This window comes from Thunnus albacares, chromosome 19 (assembly GCF_914725855.1).
Source record: "Thunnus albacares chromosome 19, fThuAlb1.1, whole genome shotgun sequence".
In the NCBI taxonomy this organism is placed as follows: domain Eukaryota; kingdom Metazoa; phylum Chordata; class Actinopteri; order Scombriformes; family Scombridae; genus Thunnus; species Thunnus albacares.
Genome location: NC_058124.1, coordinates 13,152,832 through 13,170,001, shown reverse-complemented (window position 1 = coordinate 13,170,001; position 17,170 = coordinate 13,152,832). Strand labels below are relative to the sequence as shown.

The 17,170-nt window shown below is 42.1% G+C and overlaps 2 protein-coding genes across 4 annotated transcripts in view; both read left to right on the top strand.

The window, feature by feature from the left end:
- Positions 1-128: 128 nt before the first annotated feature.
- Positions 129-6,924, top strand: nkain1 (sodium/potassium transporting ATPase interacting 1). Of its 2 annotated transcripts, none has more exons than XM_044336335.1 (8): positions 129-415; positions 765-1,195; positions 2,075-2,212; positions 2,359-2,439; positions 3,124-3,321; positions 3,551-3,611; positions 5,368-5,449; positions 5,907-6,924. In XM_044336335.1, exons 2-8 carry the CDS (start codon positions 1,142-1,144, stop codon positions 5,914-5,916), a joined length of 624 nt encoding a protein of 207 aa, XP_044192270.1. In that variant the 5' UTR covers positions 129-415; positions 765-1,141; the 3' UTR covers positions 5,917-6,924. The 2 variants fall into 2 exon arrangements, with proteins under 2 accessions (XP_044192270.1, XP_044192271.1); XM_044336336.1 differs by having other exon boundaries at positions 129-558.
- Positions 6,925-9,638: 2,714 nt separating this feature from the next.
- Positions 9,639-17,170, top strand: part of pum1 (pumilio RNA-binding family member 1) — a 31,924-nt gene continuing 24,392 nt past the window's right edge. For both annotated transcript variants that reach the window (XM_044335373.1, XM_044335372.1), the window contains exons 1-2: positions 9,639-9,795; positions 15,679-15,851. In XM_044335373.1, coding sequence (XP_044191308.1) covers positions 15,690-15,851 — 162 coding nt within the window. In that variant the 5' untranslated portion in view covers positions 9,639-9,795; positions 15,679-15,689. The remainder of the gene's footprint in view (positions 9,796-15,678; positions 15,852-17,170) is intronic.

Below are 17,170 nucleotides of genomic sequence, written 5' to 3'. Positions count from 1 at the left end.
TCTCTCTCTCTCTCTCTCTCTCTCTCTCTCTCTCTCTCTCTCTCTCTCTCTCTCTCTCTCGCTCTCGTGGAGGTAGGGAGCGGAGCAGACTTTATTATTTTCGGCTGTCTGAGCCACCTCCTCCTCCTCTTTCACCACCACCGCGAGCCCCCCGTTCCTTTTGTGCTCCCTTTTTCCCGGGGCTGCCGATCGGCCGCGCGCACGCATGAAAAGCACGCACGCGGGTCTGCAGAATCCATGCAGCTCCTCCTCGAGGGGGTCGCGGTGACTGAGAGCCCCCACCCCCTCCTCTCTCTCTCTCTCTCTCTCTCTCTCCCTCTCTCTCCCCCCGGCTCCTCCTGCGCACGCCCCGGCACCGATTGTTGACAAAAGACTGCTGCGAGACGGAGCGAAGGAGCCCATTCCTCCGGTACCGGTGAGCAGATCTGCCCGTTAACTTGACTTCTTTTCCCCGAACAGCTCGAGGAGAAGAAGATCGGGACGACGGGGGGAGGTTGTGGTGGTGGAGGCAGTGGTGGAAGTGGTGGTGGACGAGTACTCTTCCGCTCCTAGAAAACCGTGAGTCACAACGGGCTGCTTTGTGTCCGTAGCGGATTGCAAGTAGCCCAACGTTAGCCGTAGTAACACTGCGGGGTCGGCCCCCTCCTCCCCGCCGCCCCCGTGTGATCCGGTATCATATGATGTTCATTTCTGTCTGTAGCCTCGGGCGGATTATGACAGCCTTCCGTCTCTCTTTGTGCCTTTGTGTGTCCCCTCTCCGGAAGGTGTGGCCGAGGTGAATCGGTTGTCGGTGGTGGTCGGACCGCAGCAGGCCGGTGTGAAGTGGACGCCCCCTCCTCCTCCTCCTCCTCCTCCTTCTCCTCCTCCTTCTCCTCCTCCTCCTCCTCCTCCTCTTCCTCTCCTCTTCCTCAAAAACACACCCGTTATTGGTATTTACCGACAAAAACCAGCGGCCAAGATGGGTCACCCACTGTGAGTGGAAGCGCCAGACCAGCGTTTCAGGAGGAGGCGGCGGCCTTGGGCAGGTCGATTCATCCGGGAATGGTGTGAGCTGAGACGGCCAGGCAGTCTGGATCTGACCGGGGACCCGTCATTCCCCCGGAGCCTCCGCGGCTCCAAGCCGCGACCTGAGCCCTCCAAGATGGGGAAGTGCGACGGAAGATGCACGCTGCTGGTGATATGCTCATTGCAGTTGGTGAGTGTATATGTGTGTGTTTGTGTGTTCACGACCAAAGCTGCCTCTCTCTCCTCACTCAGCATGAAGATATAATTACAGACCCGCACATTGTAATCAGACATTTTTGTCCAGCCTCTCCGTACAGTCACCCTAAAAAAGCTTTGAGCTGCAGCTGCTGGGGTGCCATGCCACATTACAGGCAAGGGTGTGTGTGTGTGTGTTTGTGTGTCTTTGAAGCAGAGGGAGCAGGGCAGGGGGGCTCTTTGGTGTCAGGGTGGTCTGTAGAGAGAGAGAGAGAGAGAGAGAGAGAGAGAGAGAGAGAGAGAGAGAGAGGGGTGATAGACCCATTCTGGCTAAACCATGTGAATGTTAAGCACAAGAGGGACAATGTTCACCATCTGGTCTCCATTCTCAAGTTAAAGTTAGCTGTTCCTTGTGTCTACAAATAGCTTGAGACTGTTGCTCTAAAATGTAATAAGAGTGTAATATGAGACTGTATCAGCTGTTCCTGTAGTGAGTATGATGCAGGCGGCAGCAGTGTCAGAGCTTGTTGTCCAGGCTATTGTTTGCAGGACTGATGAGTTGTTGTGTGGCAGGGGGATCCGGCCCATAGATTCTCATTAGTTTGGGGGAGCTTTTGGGGGGTGCTCCTCTTATACAGTCACTGGACTGGCTGGTGCTCCAGGCAGTTACCATGGAAACAACTGCGGCAGACCTGTGTATGTGTGTCCCTGTCACTGTCTGTGTGTGTGTGTGTGTGTGTGTGTGTATGTTTGGTTCGTGTGAAGCCTTGATTGCTTGTGTGTGTTGTTGTTGTATTTGCGTGTATTTGTGTGTGTTTGTCCTTATTCTGATGTGTGTGTGTTTGTGTGTGACCCCCCTCTCACTGTCCCATAGGTGGCAGCCCTCCAGAGACAGGTGTTTGATTTTCTGGGCTACCAGTGGGCTCCCATCCTGGCCAACTTCCTGCACATTATGGCTGTCATCCTGGGCATGTTCGGCACCGTGCAGTTCCGCTTCAGATACCTCATCTTTGTGAGTTAATCCGTCATTCTCTACTGTTGTTACAGTTTTGCTTGAGACTGATAGAGAACATATATATATGTGTGTGTGTGTGTGTGTGTGTGTGTGTGTGTGTGTATAGTTACTTTTAAATCAACACTGACGTCTGTTTGTTGCAGTATGCAGTATGGCTGGTCCTTTGGGTGGGTTGGAACTCCTTCATCATCTGTTTCTACCTGGAGGTTGGAAACCTGTCTCAGGTACGTTCTGTGTGTTTATATATATTTGCTCTGATTCAAAACAGTATCTTCTTCAATGCTGAAACTATTAGTTTATTAATCAATTAATGACTTTGATAATTATCAGTTTTAGTCACAGGTTCCCAACCTTTTCGGCTTATGACCCCTTAAACAAAGCAGTGTCTATTTGCAACTCTTCATCACAGTCTCCTCATCAGTATCTACAGGCTTTTACCAGTTTACCCTAAGAGTGAATATTTCTTCTTCAGTTGTTTTATTTTAATACTTTTTAGAGGCCTAAATATATAAACGTATCCAGTAAGTAAAGATTTGAAGAAAGTCTGAAAAATAAACCAAATTTTGAAATTTTTATTTATTTATTTTTTTAATGCCATCTTATCATTTTAACCATATTGCGTTGCAACCCCTCACATTTCCCCTGTTAGGGGTCCCCACCCTAAGGTTGGGAACAACTGGTCATGTATCAAGCAACAATGTCTAACAATCTGTTACCAGCCTCTCAAATGTGAGGATTTGCTGCTTTTCTCTGTTTTCATAATCATTGTAAATTGACATCACGTTGGGCACAATTAAATGATTAATCGTTAACATGTTTCACAGAGGAATTAATAATGAGAATAAAAGTTGGTTGCATCCCTACTACGTACACACTGAAACTGTGTACGTTTGTGTATATGTGTTCAGGACAGGGACTTTCTCATGACGTTCAACACTTCCCTTCATCGTTCGTGGTGGATGGAGCATGGTCCCGGTTGCCTGGTAACGCCAGTGCTAGACTCTCACATGGCCCCTGACGACCACCATGTCATCACTGTCTCCGGGTGTCTCCTTGACTACCAGTACATCGAGGTGTTGAGCTCAGCCATTCAGGTCCTATTGGCTGTACGTATCTTGAACAGTTTTTGGCAGATCCCCTCATACACACACTCACACATTTAATCACACACTGTTCTCCTGTTTCATTCATTTGGCTTTAGTACACCACAAACACATAACTCGATATTATAAAGCTGTTATAGATCCTCATCCTCCATCCACTTTATATCAAACACTGGACAGCCTTGACTTAGTCTATGCAACAAAAGTCACCATCTCATCTCTTCTCTAACAGCTCTTTGGCTTCGTATACGCCTGCTACGTGAGCAAAGTCTTCCAGGATGACGAGGACAGCTGTGAGTGCTTTTGTCTTCTCCTCAAGTCGTTTTTATCCTCTCTGAGCGCCTTGTTCAGCCGATTAGGTTTACTTGTGTCAAACTGTCACGAGGGCTTTTGTGTCAGCGATCCATGGCTTTGAATGCGAGTGCTGTAAGTTCATCGTTTTCTCTGCCTGAGTCACGCTGAGTGATATCACGGCAGAGGATTCCCTCTGGGTGATGTGAGCGCTCCATCTGTAGGGAGTATTAGAGATGTCTGCGGGAGTATTCCCACCATCAGGGTGTCCGGCTGTCTGCCGGCTAGTGCTTGTCTGTTGGCTTGTGTGTGCCATCTGTGGGTCTGAGTGATGCTTCTCCTCATGTGTCCCTTGTGTGTGTTTAACTCTCACTCAGCAAAGGAAATTACATCCTGTAGTTGAAATATGACATCATAAGCCTGATTTCCTGGAAAAGGAAAGGCATGCTGTGCCATAATGAAGTCTTAACTGTATGCTATGTCATAACATAGTGGTAATGGTGAAATAATACTGACACACACGAGGTGATGCATTATTACTATAGCCTGACAATTACGGGATTTTTGAGGCTGATCACAATATTGATATTTGAGAGTTTAAAAAATCCTGTAATGATGTATCAGCTTATACTACTTTTTTAGATAAAAACATAACATAAACAATATTTTAGTCAAACATCCCTTAAATTTGTTTTTTTTTAAAGAATCATGACCAACTCACTGAGCACTTAATTAGGAACACCTGTGCAATCTAATTCAATCTAATACAACAGATCTGCCATTTATTCTACTTTTAAGAAGCTTGTACATTGTCAGTTTTTGTTGACATTGTCAGAAACATGATAATTCTACTTTATGTTTATGTTTATGATTATGATTATGATTAGGATTATGATTATCATAGTGAATGGTTGTAAAGTGTTCCTAATATTTTGCCCCCCTCATGTAATGGATGTATTAATGGAGTGGACAAAATATTAGGCACACTTTTCAATATAATGCACTCCAGTATACCACCACCCACTATAACCTCAATAATACACATAAAGGAGAATTATCACCTTTCTGACAATGTCAACAAAAACTGAAAGTTTAGTAGAATTTATGGCAGATCTGTTGTTAGGTTTCTTTGGCATTCCTGTTCTGCAGTTTCTTGCTATTTATGGGCTGACATATACACTGACACCAATATATTAGCAATAATCTGTCTAACTCTAGTTAATACCTGCAGCAGTTTATTGGGTTACATGTATAACATGTTGTAAATTAAAGAAAATCATGGTGATTTTCTACCTTGTTCATGTCTTAGCTTAAATTTCAACGTGAAAGAATTGTAGCAATACAACATCAAAGGAGTATCATAGATTTTGCCTTTGGAGAAAAGAAAACGCTGTTATCTTCATCAACAGAAGTCTAACCTGTGGTCTATATTTATTCTGATGCTGAAAATCAGGGATTATTTTCCTTATCAGCTGACGCCACATAAGTGCGTTCCTCTGAATCAATGGAGAAAGATTAGAACAGTGTATCAGTGACATACAGATAGTGGGACAGATGATGTATTGGTGCATCTATACAGATTCTGATGTCACGATGGATTTACAGTCTTATATAAAAGCATTGTGATACAATCTGATGCTTTAATAGATTTTCATATCAAAACAGAATATAATCTTGAAATACAACACATGGTTAAAAAAATCTAATTTAAGAGAAAGTGGAATGATGTCATTCTTTTCTTTCTCTCTCCTTTTGAAGTTGATTTCATTGGTGGCTTCGACTCTTACGGCTACCAGCCTCCTCAGAAGTCCTCTCATCTGCAACTGCAGCCTCTCTACACGTGAGTTACAAATATATAACAGTCTCCAATGTTTCTCTGCTTTGTTCTCCTTCTTCTTTTTGATCTTATTGTTGAACATTTGTCTTTCAAGGGGCACTCCAGTGATGTAGTGTCACACTGCCATAAAGCTGGAAGACTAACATGAGACAGATTTAAAAAAAAAAAAAAAAAAAAAGGTCAAGATCAAAGCTCTACTTTTAGTCCCCATTATGGGTCAAGCTTCAGAAACGCTGCCCTTATTTAACTCAGTAGCATCTTTATTTAGACCCCCCTGCCTCCTAAATGCCCTCTTTCACACCAAACACCTCCAGTTTGTAATGCAACCTTTCCTCAGGATGACCAGACTGAACGTGTGTAACATTTCCTTTCATGCAATTATGTCAAAGTCCACTATAACTGATGTCTGACTGTGTGATTCCTTTGCTCTTACCCCCCTCACCCCGTCTCTGCACCCCAGGGCTGGTTAACTGTTGGTAGCGCCCCCTTCAGGCTCAAAACCCTGACAGTGTCACTGTGGATGGAACGCAGCGGTCGCCCTGATTACACTCACTCTGTGTGTCACAGTTTACCCGAGGAATGGACTTAACCCCACCCAGAGGGAGAGAGAGAGACGTCTGTGTGTGTGTATGTGTGTGTGTGTGTGCGCTTGTGTCTGAGAAGGAGAAATACAGCCCTGAATAGAATGTACAGAGCTCAGGGAAGAACCAGCATGCCAGGTGGTGCGATACGATCAACGAGAAGGGGACGGACAGGAGAAATACAAAGAATAAGAGCTGGGGACACCTCTGTCAAAATCACCGAAGACACACTTCACTAAACTGCCAGCTCTCAACACTCCCACAAGTGTGTGTGTGTGTGTGTGTGTGTGTGTGAGTGTATGTGTGTAATATGTGTGTATGTGACTGTGTAACTTCACAGGACTAGCTGGTGCTTTATGGTTGCACCCTGGACTGTTACCACTTGGTGCCCCTGTGAATTTTTTTGGGGAGGGTGCTTATATGTGTGTGTGTGTGTGTGAATGTGTGAGTGTGTGTGTGTGTGTGTGTGTGTGTGTGTGTGGGGGTGGGAATGTGGGTGGGGTCACATAATAAAAAGAGGCACGGCTCGTACCTGTTGTCGTTTTAGAATGTGGTGATGTCAAACTAGAGCAGTCTTAACGATTCCCGTTCCCAAAGCCATCTTTCCCTCTTTTCTGGTGCAGTTAAACCCACTTTTGACATTCAAGCTTTGTAACTTAAAGTGCTGATCTGCTGAGGTAATAAAGCAGTTGCTGGAGCAGAAAGGAGGAACTGCTTAAAGGATCAGGCTGGCAATATATTATGTTTTCTGTCATTGTCAAAAAAAAAGAAAAAATCCCATGAAAAACCAAAACTAAGAAAGCATTCATCTGTAAACTGTCCTCAGCTTGTCTGTGACTCTCCGCCCCAAGATCATTTGTTCCTGGAGAGGTGTCACAGAGATAAACTTCTTTTTTTTTTAAAAAAAAAAAAGGTTAAATAATTTCCTAAAACAACTAGGCGCTGTAGATTTTAAACAATAAACAGTGCATTTGTTGGAGAGTTTTTTCAGCTGCTGATTCGGTGCACTAGTGAGTTATTTACAGCAACATCAGCAAATGTGTTTTTTAAAATTGTTTTTGGATCAATTTATTGGTATTTTTTGGTCTTATCATGGGATTTATTTGTCAATAAGAAACATGTAGGATATCACCACACAAGTTCAGGATTACAGCAAAAATCAAGTCAAATGTCCAGTGCCGAGACATTTTATTTTCAGGAAAACGAAGTGATCCTACATGTAATGCTGTTGATTAGGGATGCAGATGGCTTTGGGATCAGGCATTAGTGTGTCTATGGGGGTGGGGGGGGGATAGGGGTGGGGTTGGGGGGTGGGGGGGCGGAGCAGTGGGAATACTGTGCATGTAAATAACCAGCCAATGATTGTTTTGTTGGTTCCATTTAGAAAAAAGGAGGATTGCATTAGGGGATGGGTGGGGCTGGGGGGGGGGAGAGGGGTAAAGCTTTTCTTCATACATGTTTCTCTTGTTCTCTCTCTCGGATATCCTGATGCTGCCCTCTTTTAACCCATCTGCAGCTAATTCTATCAATCACCTTTTCTCACTAGTGAGATGAAGCAGAGGGAAAGAGGGAGACAGGTATGAGGTGAATACCTTATTGGGTGTAAGGTGAAGTTTGAAATAATAAAAATACACTTTCTACATTAAATATGACTTCTGTTCTCATCTGTAAACATACTTGTCTCTCGCTGAGAATGGCCACAGGTTTAATAAGTTGAGTGCTTTCATTCCTAGCTATGATTACATTATATTAATATCGGGATTAGGGGACACAGAATTACATTTTTGCCAGATTAGTTTGGAAGATTATACAAATATGCACCCTGGTGAGCTGATATTGTACAATGAGGTTTTGATTTATCAAAATAATATGATGCATTTGATAGAAAGACAGTCCACTCTTAAAAAAATAGCAGTATGATATTCAAAACTGAATGTCTGCAGTGTTAAATAGTGAGTTCACTGACCATTTCATTTCAGTAAATTTTATTTATTAAGAAGAAATAACATATGTTTTTAATATGGTATAGCTCATTATATGTTAGTGACTGTATGACTCATAAGCAATTAAAGCGCAATTAGTTCTAATTAGTTTTGAGCACATTTATCTGTCAGCACATCTAAAAAACACATCTGAATTGACCAATAGGAAAATATCCCTCTTATATCATAGATATGTCATTTTTTAAAAGCAAAAACCCCCTTTAAAAATAGCTTATTGGCTCTGATATGAAGAAGAATCTCTCCCTTTGTTTTTTTAGTAAGACTGTAGCATGCATGCTCCTATCTTAAACATTTCCATCTAATTACCATAAATTTCTCCAAAGAGCAACGCGCACGTTGAATTTCTAATTAGATTTATAGTTTATGTACGTATGAAAATGATCCTGTGAAAGGTTTATGTATGATTTTATTATTTTAGCGAGACATAACCTATAAAGACCGAAATTCAGACGGAAAAGTAAGCATTTTGAGCAGCCATAATGTATCTGCATTACGTCATCCTCACACCGGTTTGGTACGGTCTCCTCTCCGGTGTCTGGAGCCCCGGCCGGGGTCGCCACTGGCACATCTCCAGAGACCCACTGGCTGGGATGTATTTGTGTTTATTTGGGCCACACGCTCCCCTTTTCTCATCGTCCACTTGGATTCCGGAGGTGTAACGGAGCGTCCAGCCAGCCACACACTGGCTGGCCGTGCGGCGCAGCACGTTGCCATGGCTGCGAGGCACCCCTGTTACCATAGAGACCCATTGTGTACAGTCCATATCTATATCTATTATAGCCTATGCAACCGTTTTTTAACACTGTAAACACCTCTATCTGCTATCTACACGGAGTATTAGAGCCACACTGAGGGAATATATATATATATTTGAGATTATAAGGATATAGTCAGAATTTTACGAGGAAAAAGTCGTAATATCCGATGTAACAGTGCAGTGGACCACTTCCAGCCATCTCCTCTTCCACAAAAAGAGGCAATATCTTCCATGTCTGTGTGGTTCCCTCTTCGAAATAGACAAAGTCATTTACAAGTCCTGATACTCATAATGATCTGGTGCTGATGTGCCAAAAGATTAAGTATTTCGTTATGTGTGATACCAAATGTATAACTTCACAAGACGCTCAAAATAGGCTATTACATTTTTCTCGTAATAACAGTTTATTCTCATAAAATTACGACTTTTTGTCGTAAAATTACTATTTTATTCTCGTAATATTACGACTTTATTCTCGAAATATGTTTTTCCTCTCAGTGTGGCCCTAATACTCCGTCGTAACTATCTCCCTCGTTAAAAATATATTTTATCATGATATTTGTAGTCCAGTTTATTAAATTTTGTAGGATAGGTTTTCTTGTAGTGTTTTTTTTTTTTTTTGTAGTTTTGTAGTTTTTTTAGTGGCGCCCTCGTGCCCATTACGCAAACGGACGTACAGCCAACGTCTACCGAGGTAATATTTTCTTCTGTGGACAAATAATGTGAATGAGGTCAAAAGCAAATGAAGTATGAATACACCACACAATACTAATACAGACTCTACACACACACACGCACACACATATCCACAAAGCACCGGTCCGGTGTGAGTTCCCTCCCCTCCCGGTTGGCGCAATGAACCGCACGCTCCCTCTCATCCCTTCCCGTCATGCAGCGCTCTTGCCTGCTCCTCCGCCGAGCCGCCATGTTGTCGGAGTGAAAGCCTGGGGTGTCAAGAGAGAGAGAGAAACTGGGGCCGAAATCCGCGACCATCCACCCTCTCCGCCGGTGAGTAACACCGTTTCCGTGGTGGCGGTAGCACGGGGCACTGCTTATTTACGATCCGGTGCTGGTATTGTTACAATGGCGGCTCAGAGAGCGGTTAAACCGGGGGGGTGTTTTGTGAAGCTGAAGCGTCCCTTTCTGCTGCCTCCTTCCTCCCGTTGTGTCGGTCTTCCGCTCCAGACAGCTCTCGGGCCTTTGTTAGCATCCGCGTCCCGGGGAGCCTGTGCGGCTGCCGGCTCGGCAGACAGGTGGAGAGCCCCGGCTCTTTTATTAATAACAACATAATGCTGTTATATGGCCGCTGCCGCCGTTAAAAAAGATTGCACGGAGCTCATGTTTTGGCCACCGGTTCACCCGGGCGGAGCTTGTGTCGCGGAGGCCGTGTTATTGTTGGTGGACACGGGCAGTGAACCGTCCATAACAGACCGGAGACTGGCGTGAGTGGACGTTGATACGTAAAAATAAATAATGGAAAACCCGGTAATTGCCACGGGGCTTTCTGCATATTCTGTTTCGTTTTGATGTGTCACGTCTGCCAGGAGAGAGAAATGTATGGTCTGTGTTGAGACACCTAGCTGCAGGTTGCCTGCTTGTATTGTCACACCCCTGTCTGTGCCCGGTATGCGGTGGATTGATCCCCGGTATTGAATAATGATTAACCCAGTTAGATTATGGGACACAGTGCCTGTTTCCGGGTGCCAAGTTAAACTTCGCTTTGGGGGAATGGCCTCAGTGTTGTGGATTTCCGGGTGTTTCTGTCTCTACCTGACTTCGAGCTGTGTAGCAAAGGAATAAAGAGCTCACATTTCCTTGTTGCTGAATGAAGAGTGAGCGAAGGAAAACACACACGAGTACATAGTCTTTTTTTAAAAAAAGGCATAAAAACCTTTCTACTCACGAAGGTTTTCTCATGTCAACTCTTTAGGTTGTGTGTTATATGATTTTAATGCTGTAGCACTTTCACTAAGAATGAAAAGTACAGTAAAAATGTATTACATGTGAATGATCACTTGGCAGGCTGGTTTGTTTTTATCTTTTAGAGGCTGTTGAGCAGGTTTTTGTCTTTTGTGGAAGGGGGGTGTGTTGCACAGTGGTTTCAGCAGGCATGAGAGAAAGCTGCATGCGTTAAAAGATCTCTTGCAAAGGTAATTACTGTATATGGCTCAGTGTAAAAAGTACTGCTTGTAATTTCCTCACGGCCTGTAGGGACACTAATGTGAAACTGGTAATTTTAACAGAGATTAGAGCTTCTTGGATAAAGAGAGGTTGTAAAATACAAATTATATCTCTCTGACTGCTGTTGTGGCCACTGTTGACCACGACCACCAATTAGATTGGTTTAAACACATTGTATATTTCTTGGGTTTGTCACTGCATACATAATGATTACCTGCCCACCACCATTTACCTGAGTTAAATGTCAGGGGCCCTCTGATCTTACTAGTTTATTTTCAACCCTTAATTAATAAAATTACCAACCTCACTCAAACGTACTACTTACTTACTTTTTAAATATTCCCATTGATGCAATGCACACAGTTGCCAGTTTATTAGATACATCTGTCTATAAGTTATGTAGTTTAACACAACAGTGAAGTGCTTGAGAGGTTTTGATTTAATTATATAGTCAATTTTGAAGCTGTAGTTTTTAGTGCTGCTTCAGTGTTTCTAAAGCCCCTTTCACCTATAGTTCCTAGTAAATTACTGGGATAACCTTTCAGGCACCGCTAGTGATTTTCACTATTGACACATGCAGCTACGTTCAGGTACATTTCTGTCTTGCACCTTTTCACGCGCGCTACGGCAATGCCTGAATAGATGGGGCAAGGGACAGTCCAGCAGATGGCGGTAATGTATAAAATCGCCATAAAAACACTCTGCGTGGACTGAGATGAGCTCTTATTTCGGAATCTCTCAAGTTTCCAGCTTGTTCGCAAACAAAAGAACTTGTATTGATTGTCGGTAATCAAATCACCCATGAAAGCATTGGCAAGGCAAACATAAGCAGCTCACAAATTCAAATATGTCATCAGCGGAGTCTTGTGATTGGTTCGCTAGCTCCATGTGAAAGCGTCGTTTGTCAGACGGACGTAACCCTTTACGTGCTTGTGCCTGCAATGTTACTGCTTTCATTCACAACACAGCCGTACCGCCATTTTCTCTGAAATGTTATTAGGTCTTGAGGTGGGAAATGAACATCGATCCCAGCTTCCATTCACACATGACACCATGCAGGAAATGTTCCTGAACATTTCAGTGAAAGACTGCATGTGTGGAAGGGGGTTAATATTTAGACTACTCATTGATAGAAATTGGTTGGACATAATATAAGCTACACAGCACCACAATCTAGAGCCTCCAAAAAGACCCTAAAGCTCTCTAAACTTCTCTAAAACAGTTTCAACAAAACTGATTTATAACCCTCACAAAGGTAGGATGTACTGCACACAACTGGCAACTGAATAAGTACTCAAAACTTAAGTTTATTTATTGATATAGCACTATTCATACAGCGGCTGCAACATACATAGACAATCCTGCACCTTACTGTAGCAATATCCACCTGACGTGCACTAATGTACAGTGTATTATAGCATATTAATATCATTGAACAGTGTGTACTCAGCAAATAGTTTATTCTAGTCATGGTTATGTCTCTAGTCTCTATTTTGTTTTTTTTAAATTCTATTTATTGTTATAGTGAAGTTAGTCTATTGTATATGGTTGTATTTGTTTCTTTTACCTACCTCATTGTTTTTGTATTATGTGATATGTCAGGTGGCTGCTGTAACATTGTAATTTCCTTCTGGGATCAATAAAGTACTCTGTTTAACTCAAGGTGCTGTACACATAAGAAAAAACATTAAAATTACAGATTGAAATTAGGACATAAAAGTGCACTTCTACAATAAACAAATAAATAAATGTTGGTGAGGAAGTTAACTGAAGGCCAGTTTGTATCGGTAGGTTTTTACTTGGCTTTTATGTGAAGGTGTAGAAGATTCCTATGTGGAGAATTTGTATCACTATATTTCTGTTTCCTTGGGAGTAGAGCGGGTGTGTTTGGGCCCAGCAGATGTACAGTAAAGTTTACAGTATGTCATACTGGCTGCAGATAGGCTGGTTGGCAGTTTGTTTAAATCACCTGCCTCCAGGGCTTGCTAGTAAAGTGATTCACAAGCTTTAATGGCAGGTTTCCACTTCACCCCAATAATGCCCCTACTGTATGATTAATATGAGTGCTGGCCCTTTTGTGGCTGCAACCTAAAAACTTAATGATGTACTTTGGATTCAGGGGCCATCTTTAGGGGATTTAAACTAATTAATTTTTAATTTATATTAAATTGTATTAAATTCTATTTTAGTAATCCTACGAAGGACTCTGATTTAGCTCGAAAACTAGACATTAAACCACTTAATTTTACCAATTACACCATTTTTAACCAAAGAGAAAGTATTGTTTGGTTGGGATGAGCTCATCTATGGCAGTTATGGACACAGTGTAGTGGGAACATTGCTAACTGTTTAGCATACACTCCATCGTCAGTTTATTAGCTACACCTAGATAAAACTAACGCAGTCTAATAAAACAGCCCTGCAATAAATCCTATTTTCATGAGGGTTGTAATGTTCCGTTTTAGATGAAACACTTCTCCAAGGTGTTGATTGAACTGTTGAACTTAGTGTGTTATGCGGAGAGATGTTTCTAACATTTAGTCTACTTTTATTGACATAAATGGAGTGTACAAAACATGAGAAACAAATTATTTTATAATAAATGATTGCAGGGTAGTTGAGTTGCATTAGACTGCTTAAGTTTTAGCAACTGAGTGCAGTTTTAAGGAAATTTTGCTGCAGGTCAGACTAATGGGAGTCTGTAACTGTGTCCTGCAACAGCACATTTTTTTTAAGAAGTCCTCTAAAAGTACTGGCTTATACCAATTAATGCTCACAATTAATTAAATCATGACAAAGACAAACCATGTCCCTTGTACCCTTCATAAAAAGACAACAGCAGGCAAATATGGAGTAAAATAAATTGGTTATCTTGTCATTTGCCTGACATTTTCCTGTTCTGAACGGCTTAAGATCAAAGTTCACAGTCAGTGTCATTATAAGGCCGGGCACTAAGGCACAGGGGGCAGCGGTGGTGGTGGTGGCGCGTTGCTTGAGGTATTGGTGAGACAATGAAATACGATCCAGGAAGTCAAGTTGGAGTTACAGATTAATGCATTTAAGGACTGATCAGAAGCAAAAATACCGCGCAGCAGTTTATGATACTCACAGACAGGATTTTACAACTCTGGGAGGTTGTCACTGCGGCAACAGTTTTATCTTTCCTTGCGATGATCACGAGGTAAACAGCCGGATACGGCGTTCACGTTACAGAGTAATCCACCAGGAATGTGTGCTTGCATGTATGTGATTGGCCACCGCAGCATGATGTCAAGTTGTGTTCTGGTTCAACTTTTTGCCGGACTACCACTGCGTTTTTTTACTGAGCTCTATGCGGTCCCCACTCCCGCAGCGTAAACGCACTGCTCCTATTCAGATGATTGGGAAGCTACCGTTTTTCATGCATTGCCAGATTTAGTCTGAATGCGGCCTAAATCCTTCAACACACACGTCGTCAATGAATGAGAAATGCAAGTGCTACTTTATCTCATGTTAATGAAGGCAATTTATCTCTGTCATTTGTGAATAAGTATGGGCCACCAACACTTGACAACTTCAGGCCACATCAGAGATGCAAAAATATCTCAACAAATATTGTAGCTTGAATTGGTTTTATATGTCAAACTACACTCAGTTGTCAGTTTATTAGGTACGCTCAGCTAAAACACATGCCGTAAAACACAAAACGGTTCAACAGCACCACTAAGTACCTCCATAAAGTTGAATCATCACCTCAAGAAAAATTTTATTAATTCTTATTTCTAATTAAATCAGTAGAGATGAAAGGAAAAAAGTTGATGGACAACAAATTAATCTGTATTTATTTTGATGATGGGATCATTTAAGTTGTTTACCAAACATTCTCTGGTTTCAGCTTCTCAAAATCGAATATTTTCAGCTTTTTTCTCATTTTGTATCAGTGGAAATTGAATATCTTTTGAGTTTTGGACTGTTGATTGATGGAAAACAACGTGACACCTTGGGCACTGGGAAATAGTGCAGTGTTTCCCCTATAATTGTACAAACCTGGCAGGCCTCCAGGCAAACGAGAACCCCTGCCAGGCCAAGAAAAAACTTTTTAATGCCAAGAATAATGCCAAATATCCGTTCATTCGAAAAATCAATAGCGTTTGGCTGCTTCTCTGCAGCGCTGTTCTGAAACGTGAGTCAACCTCTATATCGTTGCCTACGAAAACTCTTTGTAGCGTAACTCCTTTTAAGGAATAGGGCAGTGCGTCGTGTGTGTGCGTAATAATTGAATGGTTGAACGTGAGCGACTGGCAAAAAAGTGACGGTGAATTCGAGCGAACCAGAGGAAAAGGTTAGCAGTAAGTTGTCAATCTGGCAATAAATGTACAGTACAGACTACAGTGTGTCAGTTAATAAATGCAGCAGCTTATCAAGACCAAGAAAAGACACATCTGTTGTTTCCCCAACTGTTGAAGTGAAGGGGGTTAGCTCCAAATTTAGCAACAACGGGTTAGCCTAACCTGACAACACTAAACAGAGAACATAGAAATGTGTGGCTGCTGAGTCTCTCCCGAGTTTTGCTCACCCCCCCCCCCCCCCCCCCAATAATTATTAGCTGAAGCCTTTAACTTTATAACCTACATGTGGGTAGGATTTATTTATGATTAAACTGTGTTTGTTCAACATATTGACGCAGTGTGCCACTGTTTGCGTTTAACAGATGTATTTCTCTCTCGACAGGCTGTGGTGGAATGAGCAGTGTGTGTGTGTTGAAGAGGAAAGCAGTGCTCTGGCAGGATTCATTCAGCCCCCACCATAGAACTACATCTCCCAGCATGCCCGTGGTGCTGAGCAGCGGAGGACATGCCCCTCCAACTGGGCAGACCCCTCAGGCCACACCCCCCAGCCAGCAGGTAATTCCCGTCACCTTCACACCTTAACATGTTTCATACATTCATGCAAAGATGTGTTAATATTTGGCCGTCCAATCTGTGCTGTTGGTCTTATGTACGATAATGGTGTCAATTATCTTGATACGTTAGTATTCTCTGGCTATCTAACAATTCCTACATTTATTAATATTTGCCACAAAAGTCTTAAAACAACAGTCAGGTGCCCATATAAACACTGAAAGAGGTTTTCCTCGCCGTAATCATTCCTCCTATTCATACTGACTATTAGAAGATGCTCCTAAATTACATTCTCTTAAATGATGAGGAAAAATCCACAGCCCTCGTTTTGAGCAAAAATTTATTTATAAGTTCATCTGAAGATAATATAAGGCTTCAGCCGTCTGAGTTAGTCAAATAAAGTGGATATCTTCTACAGTTACAATCTTTTTTTAGTAAAAAAAATTCCCTCTTTGTGTCTCGACGGACAGTGTTTTCCTGTTCGGCTGCAGTGGGAGGATAGTTACCAAAAGATGGAATTTGGCACTAAAAAGACAGTGACTTTGAACAATATTGAATTGATTTGACCAATTTGGACGGCTGAAGCTTCATATTAGCTTCAAGTAAACTGACAAATACATTTTTGCACAGAAGGAGGGCTGTGGATTTTGTCCCCCATCACTTATGTTGAAAACACATTCGGGAGGGAACTTCTACTGGTCAGTATGAACTGGAGGGACGATTATAGCAAGAAAAACATACGTCAGTGTTCATTTGGGCATCTGACTGTTATTTTAGGACAGACTGAAGAACTTGGGACAGAAGACCACACTAACCTACCTTGGTCTTAGCATGTTTATCTTGTTAAACAAAGCTTGTCATCACGTCACCACTTATGCTTGCGTAACAGATCTATTAGTACAGTACAAAACAAGCAAATGATGGTTTTATATATATATATATATATATATATATATATAGTGTCAGTGAAATGGAAACGGTAAATATCATTATACACTCACTGAGCCCTTTATTAGGACCACCTGTGCAACCTAATGCAATCCAACACATCAGCTCTGTAACAAATTCAACTCTAATGAAGTTTATACACTTTTCAGTTTTTGTTGACATTGTCAGAAAGGTGATAATTCTACTTTATGTTTATTATTGAGGTTGTAGTGGGCGGCGGTGGTGGTGTACTGGAGTGCATTATATTGAAAAGTGTCCCTAATATTTTGTCTACCCCTTTAGCATACATAATGGGGCAAAACATTAGGAACTTTCCTGTGTTCATAATAAAGTGCTCATGATTTAAATTGATTTAATATTACATAGCTAATGAA